This window comes from Aphanomyces astaci, assembly GCF_000520075.1.
Source record: "Aphanomyces astaci strain APO3 unplaced genomic scaffold supercont1.18, whole genome shotgun sequence".
Classification (NCBI taxonomy): Eukaryota; Oomycota; class Saprolegniomycetes; order Saprolegniales; family Verrucalvaceae; genus Aphanomyces; species Aphanomyces astaci.
The window spans coordinates 403,399-413,334 of NW_009798281.1; the positions used below are offsets into that span (position 1 = coordinate 403,399).

Below are 9,936 nucleotides of genomic sequence, written 5' to 3' on the forward strand. Positions count from 1 at the left end.
TAAGAACGTATCAACAACGTACTAGTACAATCCAGCATTTCACATCTAGAGCATCCCCACCAGTAAGACTGTATAATCAAACCGATAAAAACGCATCAACAACAAACAGATTGTATCAAAACTACAAGGAACTCGAACATCTCCTTCCAATGTGGAACTCAGCCGCCTTACACCAACCACCAGTGGTATCACGAATCATACTTTGTGGCGTCACTACTGTATGTTTCGCCTTTACTCGCAGAACTCACGCTTGGTCTGTTCATAAGCACAAATTTAGTTACTTGTTTCAAATGTCCACATAGTTGGCTCAAAACCAGTGACTGTGTGTTTAGAGTTTGCCGAATCACAATTTGAAGTCACAGAGTCATAACTTACTGTACATGTCAGTCACCAAGTCACCAAGTCATTGGTTTGAAACACATGATTGGTAAATATCTCACCACTTGACCAATGCAAATATATTTCCCGGTCATTGGGTAGAACGGAAATAATTTTGGAAAATCACTCGGTCACTTCCAAACACGCAACGTAGACTTTTCGATTTACGAAGGACAAATGAATTGTGGATGTAGTTTCCATTCAAAATTGCAAAAAATGATATTATCCATAGTAAAATTGACAAGCAAAATTAGCATACAAAGAGCAAGTGTCTGTTGGAACTTTCACTCGGAATGCGCCATGGCGTTACAGTAGCCATGCATGGTCATAACTGTCGAGGTCCTAGATGAAGCCAAAGTTCTACACGCCCATATTGGGGATGGTTGGTTCTTCCTGATTCTTCCTACGGGTACCAGAGATTTGCACTAATTACTTCAGCGCTACTACCGTAATACTGTAGTACTACGTAGTACAAGAGATTGGCCAAGACGTCTTTTAATAGTAGTAAAATACTACTCCGTACAGAGTGAGTACCAGTAGTACTGTAGCACCACGTACTGTAATAGAACTTGTTCCATCCCGAGGGCAGTATCGCATGTTACTGTTAATATTTATATATAAGCGATCACTTCGATTTATAGTTTGTACAGAGTATCTGGCGCATTTTCCAAAGTGATAACGGCTTATAACGAGCAAGTTATAACGTTACTCCGGCCCAGGTATAATATTTTGTACATTAATATTCCATGCATACAAAACTATTTCGAGTAAGATATTACGGCCGTTCGCGAAATACAAATCCAAAACAGTATCACCATTTCTTTAACGTTTATAATTTCAAAATGCAAATGGATTACTAGTATTAGGATATTTTAGGCTCTCCACCACGAAAAGTCCGTCGAATACTAAACAAACGAAGGGTAGCGTTGGAAAATATAAATTCAGCTGCATTTTATAGTGTCAAGAAGTGTGCTTCAAACATTTGACATTTTAGTGCACACAAAGCGTTCGCGATATTGATGGTTTACGTTAATACCACAATGACATATAATTGGTATGATGTCGACCACCATGCATCGCACCATTTGGTTTCCGACGCTGGTGTATGTATGTACAGTATGTATCCTTCACGTCCGTCAGGCAACAAAAAACACCATTTGTCATCGTGTTACTCGTTCCGTTGCTGTGTCAACTTGGCCGACTGGAGACGGCGGAGTTCGTACGCGACGATCGACGCTGTGGGTCGACTGTCTGGGTCCATGCTCAGGCACGCCCGAGCAAGCGCCAGCACTTCTGGCGGACAGTCTGACCGGAACGATGGCGCCAACTTTCCCGCGGCAACTAGCATCGCCATCTGCACGTTTGAGTACCCATTCGGTCCATTCGATGACTGGGACGACGTCGACGAATATGGGATTTGCCACGTGTCCAGCTCCGAGAGGACGACTCCAAACGAATACATGTCTGCCTTTTCGTTGTAGTGTCCGTTGTTGGTGAGCACCTCAGGCGCAGTCCATGCCGCCGTCCCCGCTTCCGACGTCATCGTGTCATCGGCCAGTTCTCGCGAAATGCCAAAGTCCCTACACGCGCCTGTGAAACATTTATAAAGTCTACATTGAAGAAAGAAACAAAAAACAGTATTGTCGATTTGATACAAATTTGGGGAGGGGGTGCAATCGAATTTCGCGCCGACCAAACCGATCCACAATCGATCTGATTGGTTGAATTTCATTGAGAAGGTTTTGATTGGCTAATAATTTTGAGCTCATCTGAAGTAGCCAATCAAATCGATTTAAATTCCAACGAGAAACCACGCCACAACACGAAATTTCATTTGAAAGCACAATATTATTGTCAAATCGATTCGAAACTGGAGGAGCCGTCAGTAGAATCGAATGTCTTCAGAAAATGGATTAAAGAACCGCCTAAGCCAATCAAATCACGTCATGTCGAATTTCTGCCAATCCAAACGCTTGATTTGCCCAGTCCCTCCGCATAAGCGTTAAAGAGTATTATTTGTACAAGCTTAAATGAGATCAAATGGATTCGAATGCTATTTGGTGAAATGACTCGCAAGTCCAAATTCGGGTGAAATGCACAATACGAAAAACAAAAAGCAACGACAAAAAATTAAAAAAAAAAATTTACACCGCCGACAAAAGTCGCCATTATATTCTTGTAAATTCCGTCCAAATTTCCAGACCCCGTCGAATCGAATCACGAATCGACGCTATTGGCTAATCCAATTTTGAGTGGATTTGAAGTGTCTCGATTATTTAAAATTTCATAACTCTTCATTTTGATTGGCTCGAAAGGACAAGTATATTCAACCAATCAACAACTCCAGCGTGATTCAACCTTGATATTTGACAAACCACACTAATTTTAAATGTTTAAATTCACAAGACTGTAACCACAATCAACCCCGAACCCCCCCCTCAAAAACCCCCAACCAAGTGGACGAAAATAAATAAAAAAAAATTCAGATCTCGAGTATACGTATAGTATCCAACACCAAACATTCCCCACAGCAACATTCATTGTCGTACGTGAGTTTGGCCGTGAACGTGTCGGACAACAACACGTTGCGCGACTTCAAATCGCGATGCAAAATCGGTGGATCGAACGAATGCAAGTACGTGACAGCGTCTGCCAAATTCACGGCCAGCGACAGTTTCGTACAGAACTGTCCCCGCCCCTCTTGCTGTGTGGACGGTTGAAACCACGGGAGATGCTGAGACACTGCGTCGCGCGCTAAAAAGTCGCGCAAGTCGCCTTCCGACATGAACTCGGACACTACCGCCAAGTCGTTCAAGGTGGTCCACGATGCCCCAATGAAGCGCACGATGTTGCCGTGGTTGAGCGTTGCATGCAGCTTGATCTCGTGCATAAAGGCCTGGATGTGGCGGTGCTGGGCGTGCATGCTGGCCGTGAGCTCCTTGACGGCGACCACCTGGTCGTGGAACGTTGCGCGATACACGGTGGCAAATCCACCAGACCCACACACGGAGCGATTTTGGAGCTCCCGCTTGGGAATGCGAAAGTTGATCAAGTCTGCGTCGCCGCGGATGTCGTACCTGTACGCAAACGTACTGGCGTCTTGGTTGTAGTTGCTGCTCCCATTGGTGTACTGAGATGAGCTGTTGTACTTGCTAAGGTTGTTGCCGTCGCCCGAGGTCATGGTTCCATTGGCCAGCGGATGATTCGAGCCATCGCTGCTGCTTTTACTCGTCGTCGGAATGTGGTACTCGGCGGCAACGTTGTTGTGGTCCGAATGGGTTTCGCCCAGAATCGCCGTCGTAGGCTACAGACATGGTTGATATATATATAACGTTATATCAATAATAGAAACAGAAAATATATTGAGGAACGGTGCTGGCAAGTACAATGAATAGAATAAGAAAAATATATTGCCGAACGGCCATGCCACATGAAAGATGTAAGAATCTCGGTATGGTACGTTAGATACCACACAATAGTTGTTAGGGTGAGTGTGTATATGTATGTATGTATACAGGACAACCACGTATTGTAATTTCAGCCAAACTTTGGACTTTTGTGCTGCTTTGCCAAATCCATCGACAGAAATTTTGTACTGAAAATTTGATGTAAAACATGGTGATGCCCATCACACGAATTATGAAGTCACACTCGCATTAGCTGTTGATTGGTTGAACTGATGAGTTCGAGCAATCTGATTGGCTAAATAATTCTGCACACATTTGATTGTGTCAAACGTCGCTCCAGCTTTGAATAAACACAACAATATTTTGGATTCGGTACAAATTTCCAGACCCCTTCAAATTGAATCGACGCTATTGGCTAGTCCAATTTTGAGTGGATTATTTGATTGGCTCTTACAACAAGGACAAGGATATTCAACCAATCAGAACTCGAGCGTGATTCAATATTGATTAGACAAACCAAGCGACTTTTGGAAGTTTCTAAGCGAATTCAAAATATCTAGATTGGACACATCCTACCTTGAAATGACGGGAGTTTGTGTTGTTGCGCCGTTGGCGAAGAACGATGAACAAACCCACAAGCCCCACGACGACGATCCCGGCGGCGGCTAGTCCAACGATCATGCCGAGGGAAGACGACGATGAAGATGCGTTGTCTTTGGCGGCGGCGGTGGCACTTCCAGGCGGGGTAGTAGTGGCATCTACGCATACACGACGTGATGGCCGTCAGCATGAAGCAGATTCTGAACAAAGGCATATCGATTAAAGCACCTTCATTGACAACAACGACGGGAGATTTGGATAGCGAGGGTCCTGCGATAATGTTATTACTTGACCTCTTGTGGATTGAAACGAGGGGCGAGGACGGTATACTGTACCTGTAGTCGCTGCGACAGGGGCCACCACACACGCCGTGTGGAGGAGTGCCGAGGTCGGTTTGCTGAACTTGGACGGCGGGAATGGAGTGCCGTTAAAGGTCTGCTTGGTGCCGGTGCAAGCCGCCGTGGGGCGGATGATCCTGTCCGTGTACACGGACGCATTCTTCAGCACAATAAACGTGGGCGCGTCGACATTGAACACGTCATAGTCGTTGATGTCCAAGTTGCTACGGAACGATGTGGGAAACACGAGGCCAAGCTTGAGAGATCGCACGATTACATGGACTGCAGCGATTCGGGCAACGTGACGGTATCAAACGTCGTCATTTCGTTCGTCGACACACTCCTGCCACCACAACACATGTGACAACGTGTAGGTTACGTGCCAGGGCACGTACAGCACTTGAAGCTTGGGTGGCACACTGAAGCTTTGGTTCATCGTGTGAATGTCGTTGCCAGTGAGGTCCCTATGCATATCACGTCGTTCGAGTCATGTAGTTGACCTCGTGATACGTACAAGGATCGAAGCGACGCCGGCCACTTGACGAAATTCACAGCTTCAGTGAGCTTTTGGTACCGGAAGCTCCTATATACAGTGTATTTGGCAACATGAGCGTCATGCTGGATGGGATTGTAGATGACGGACAAGGATTGAACTTTGAGAGGGGTGTTCTTGTGGTCCACCGTCAGATCAGGGTTCAGTCGATTGACTTTACTTCCAACGTCGCCTTCAACATAACTACGAACGAATAATGTGAGCTAGGTGTCATCGCGACGATACGCATACATGGTGGTTGGCTGCGACGGGAAGTACTCAATGTACTCGACGCCGTTGGGAACGTAGAAGGACGAGCTGCTGGACGACAATGGCACGTCTACTTCTGTGGTTCCGTTAACCACGCATGCCACCGATGTCTTGTTGGCGCATTTGGTCGTGAGGGTTGCCACTACCGCCTTTGTCGACGCCATATCACTGCAAATAAATGTACGATCAACAACGAGCGACTGAATACTTGGATCGGATTGGTTGTTGCAACCCAATGGGGAGAGAGAGAGCTAGAGCAACTTGGACGAGACAGCCAGTTCACAACGAAAGTGAGTTTTAAGCCAATGAATACGCTTCATTTGAATTTAAGCCAATCGAAACGATGTTAACAGTCCAATTAAGGTGCTCGATTCATTTTAAGTGCACGCGAATTAGCCAATCAATTCCTAGAAAGGCATGTTTAACCTAACCGCCCAAAAAATATGCAAATGGATATACAAAGACTACCGTAAAGAAGGGTGTGTCTGGTAACCGGAAATACTACTGTAGTATTGCAATATTCAGGCCCAATACTGTACGCCATTTTGGGGCCAAATTCAATAAATCTGATCAAAATTGAAACATGTCTTGCTTGAAGAATTTTAACCCAAATCCAAAAATTCAATAATTCCACGTGGCATTTGGCCCTGGTCGGGGAACGTTGACTCCACGCCTGTCGACGCTTTTTGTATGTGAAGAGTGGGATAAATATTTGGTGCTCGTTTTTCATTGGCCCATATTCGGATGACGAACATATGGTAGGCACGCCAGCAAAAGCGTCGACGGTAATGTTGTGGCGTCGACGAACCATCGACGCCAGGACACTACCGTCGACGCTTTGTTGATGTCCACTGCAAGTTCGAACATGGACGGCGTCGATGCTTTGCCTGTTGCTCCGAAGAGGAAGCAGGACGACTCAGTGGTGGCTCGACCACCAAAACAGCGGAAGGGTGGTGCCCACGACACGGGCAAGAAGAAGTCTGCGTCGTGGTGCGAGGAAAGCGTGGCACGACTCTTCTTTCTTCGCTACAAAACCGAACTCGCCAATCGGTTCGACTCCAAAAACAACAACCAGAAGAAGGAGGCGTACGAAATGCTGGCCTCGGAACTCAGTATTGATGTCAATCGGGTCTATTCTGCCAAGCAGGTGAAAGACAAGGTATTTGTATTTGATATGTATTATTACTTGATTTTTACAATTTTAGTTTACCAATATGAGATCGGAGTGGGCCTTGACCAAGCCTTCACTGCCCAGGCCGACAGGGAACGACGTTGTTATCAACGCCCCAGCGCATTTTGCGTGCATGTTGGAGTACTGGGGATCCAAAGACGGATTTCGCCGGGAGTCATTGTTTTCTACGGATGAAGGTATTGTTTTCTTGACATATATATTTTCGATTTCATCATTATTATTTTACATAATTTTAGCTGAATTTGTTGAGGCGGAGGGATCGTGCGATTCCTCTGACGTTGAAGACACTGCTGTGAAAGAGGAAAAATTTACTTTCTCCCGCCAACAAAACCAAAAAAAAAATGCGAAAGGGAAGACACATGCGGAAGCTCTGGAGGCGGGGCTTGTTGCAGTTAAGGAGGGACTTGTTTCTCTCGGGGAAGCGATGCTTCATACCAAGCCTGCACCTGCCCCAGTCGTACCTGTAGTGCCTGAACACGAAGCAGCAACTTTAAGCGATGTAGTAGCTGCACTCAAAACGCAATCTGCCGCTATTACGCAACAGTCGGACGCAATTTCTAAATTGCTTGAACATTTGTTGAAACAATAAATTGAATTTTATTATTGTTCATCCAGTATCCTTGATATTCCATGTCGCTTGGTCACAGCTACGGCGCGGAGCATCTTGTTTGTTTCCACTTCGGTTTCATCACTCGGTTGGAAATAGATATTTCGGTCGCGTTCGTTGTTGGGAGTCGCAAACAGGCCATCATTAAATTTGAGGAACATATTGTGAAGCACCAAACAGGCCACGATGTGCGAAACGGTTCGACTCAACGTGATTTCACTCATCGTGCACTTTAAAATCCGAAACCGTTCTTTCAGTCGACCAAACGCACACTCGACAGGCATTCGGGTGCTGGAATGCTTAAAGTTAAATCGCTTTTGACGCGGTGTCAAACGACCACCTTCTTCATGGGGCATATAGGGCACAATTAACCATGGGAACAAAGTGTAGCCAGCGTCCCCAAGTACATAGCAGCCACGGGGTATACATTGTCGAATAGATTGGCCAAACACAGAACACTTCCATATTTTTTTGTCGGAATACGATCCCGGCCGAACATCGATTGACAAAAACCTCGTTGAAGCATCCACAACAGCTTGGACATTTAGTGATGGGTCACCGTTCCGATTATAAAACCCATCGTAGTCTTTAGGCCGCTGAATATCGATCAAAGTCCCATCAATAGCACCAACAACGCCAGGGAGCCCACGTTTCTCTCGGAATTGACGCTCAATTACACTCCAGTCCGACGCAGATGACGGCATGCAAATCCATTGTTTTGCCATTTTATAAAGCACGGACGAAAACAAGTGAACAATGTTGATACTCCATGATTTTGACACGCCAAATGCTGCAGCCGTTTCGCGATAACCACCAGTGGAACCCAAAAAATACAGGAAAATGGCCACTTTCTTTTCAAAAGAGTGCAGGGACACCCGCAAACTATAGGCCACCATTTCAGCACGAAGGACCCTGACCAGTTGGATAAACGTGGCTTGACCACACCGCAGATTGGACAGAAACCACTGCTCGTACGCCAAATTACCAAGCATTGAGTCAAAATCAATGTGAGATACAGTGAGAATGTTGTACTTGTCGTGGCGGGGGCCGGTGGACGTGACAGCTAAGCATGCAGCAGACACAACGGCACGATCATCAACCATTGTCAAGTGGCGGCAGGCGTTAACACAAAAGTGACGACAGTGTCCGGTGTTAACACTTTCCGGATAAAAATCCCATATGATTTGTCAAAAGCATCGACGGGTGTGGAGTCAACGTTCCCCGACCAGGGCCTTTACTCGTTCAAGAGGTCCAAAACGCCACATTGCAAAATGAACCTTTTACCTCCATTTTGAACATTGCATTTTGGTTAATCCCATTTTCGAGCATATGGAGTAATACTTTTGAAATGTTACCAGACGCACCCTAAGCTTAAAATGGTGCACCTTAAATTAGACCGCTAGTTTTAAGCTGTTTGTGGACAACGTGGTATAAAAAATGATGAATTATAACAGAAAACCTATCTCATTCATAACTCCCGAATAGGCCTGGATTTTGGCTTCACTTACTGTTAACATATTGTAGAAATATAATCCGATTCCTATAAGTCGAGTTACATGCCTTCGACGGCAGCATCTCGGAAAAGTGTTCTTAAGCTTTTACGTTATTGAAATTCGTTCGACATTGAGAATTATCAGTAGAGTTGACTAGCAGACGCATCCTAATATCTCGCTGATGCACTATTTTAATACTAGTTCGCCCGTACTATTAAAACAGTACGAGGCGCGTCATCTGAAGCCTGCAAAATGGTTCAATTTAGGAAATAATAAGGTGTTAGAAGTTATTAATGGTTTCGAGGATTTTGCTTTGATATAGCTTATCAGATGTTTTGGAAAATAACACCGGATACAGTAGAACTATCCGGTATATTGTAGCTTATCTGGATATTAACAATAAAACATTTATCAGGTCACACTTGTTTCAACAATGGCGGCCTCCATACATTTTGTCATAGGTAGAAATTCATGGTAGGAAATATATAGGCGAAATGAACTAATATTAGTACTACTAGAAATAGTACACTACTAGTACTAGAAATAGTGTACCTCCGTCAGTTGGTGCAGTGTTAAAAGTAAGACAAAAAGTGTAAAATACATGTGATCGTTAGCTTTTGGTACTAGGTATGGTGCACGTCATCTATAAACTACCAACTTTTCATAAAAATTTGTGACTTCTATTTCATATTCATTACTCAAAATTTCAGCAAATTGAGACGTAGAATCGACAGATCTCAATGTGATGAAGAAATTCTACGCCTCAGATTCAAATTTGGTGATAAATTGGTCCAAAAATAGATATTTAACCTATTCATAGCGGTATTTTACACGGGTGATTGGATATTTGGCCATTGGGGTGGCCGTTGAGATGTATCTTGATTTTTGTATGTGACGTATATAATATCCGGAGGCAGTTGGGACCCACTGCAGTGATAAAACGCATGAAATGGGTATTTACTGTTACTACAGTACTACGTTTGTACTACCTCCAGACGGAAATAGACCGACCATTTGACAAAAATTGATGCAATTTCTGTACATTTTAAAATATGGAAATTCTGAAATTAGGTGCGAAAAGAGCAGAATCTATTGTATCCGATTGGCTCGAATCTGCAA

The 9,936-nt window shown here is 44.5% G+C and overlaps 2 protein-coding genes across 4 annotated transcripts; one reads left to right on the plus strand and one right to left on the minus strand.

Annotated features, from left to right (window-relative positions):
* Positions 1 to 1,494: 1,494 nt before the first annotated feature.
* Positions 1,495 to 5,716, minus strand: H257_08281 (TKL protein kinase). 3 transcript variants are annotated; one of them, XM_009834106.1, is made up of 10 exons: positions 5,508 to 5,716; positions 5,367 to 5,459; positions 5,238 to 5,306; positions 5,119 to 5,187; positions 5,001 to 5,066; positions 4,721 to 4,947; positions 4,614 to 4,655; positions 4,362 to 4,543; positions 2,928 to 3,682; positions 1,495 to 1,958 (listed from the first exon to the last, which is right to left on the minus strand). In XM_009834106.1, the coding sequence occupies exons 1-10, from the start codon at positions 5,687 to 5,689 to the stop codon at positions 1,547 to 1,549; spliced, it is 2,097 nt and encodes a 698-aa protein (XP_009832408.1). In that variant the 5' UTR covers positions 5,690 to 5,716; the 3' UTR covers positions 1,495 to 1,546. The 3 variants fall into 3 exon arrangements, with proteins under 3 accessions (XP_009832408.1, XP_009832409.1, XP_009832407.1); XM_009834107.1 differs by lacking the exon at positions 4,614 to 4,655; XM_009834105.1 differs by lacking the exon at positions 1,495 to 1,958 and having other exon boundaries at positions 2,693 to 3,682.
* A 674-nt stretch (positions 5,717 to 6,390) lies between these two features.
* Positions 6,391 to 6,993, plus strand: H257_08282 (hypothetical protein; the record flags this gene model as incomplete). Its single annotated transcript, XM_009834108.1, has 3 exons — positions 6,391 to 6,684; positions 6,731 to 6,893; positions 6,968 to 6,993. The coding sequence occupies 3 exons, from the start codon at positions 6,391 to 6,393 to the stop codon at positions 6,991 to 6,993; spliced, it is 483 nt and encodes a 160-aa protein (XP_009832410.1).
* Positions 6,994 to 9,936: the final 2,943 nt, after the last annotated feature.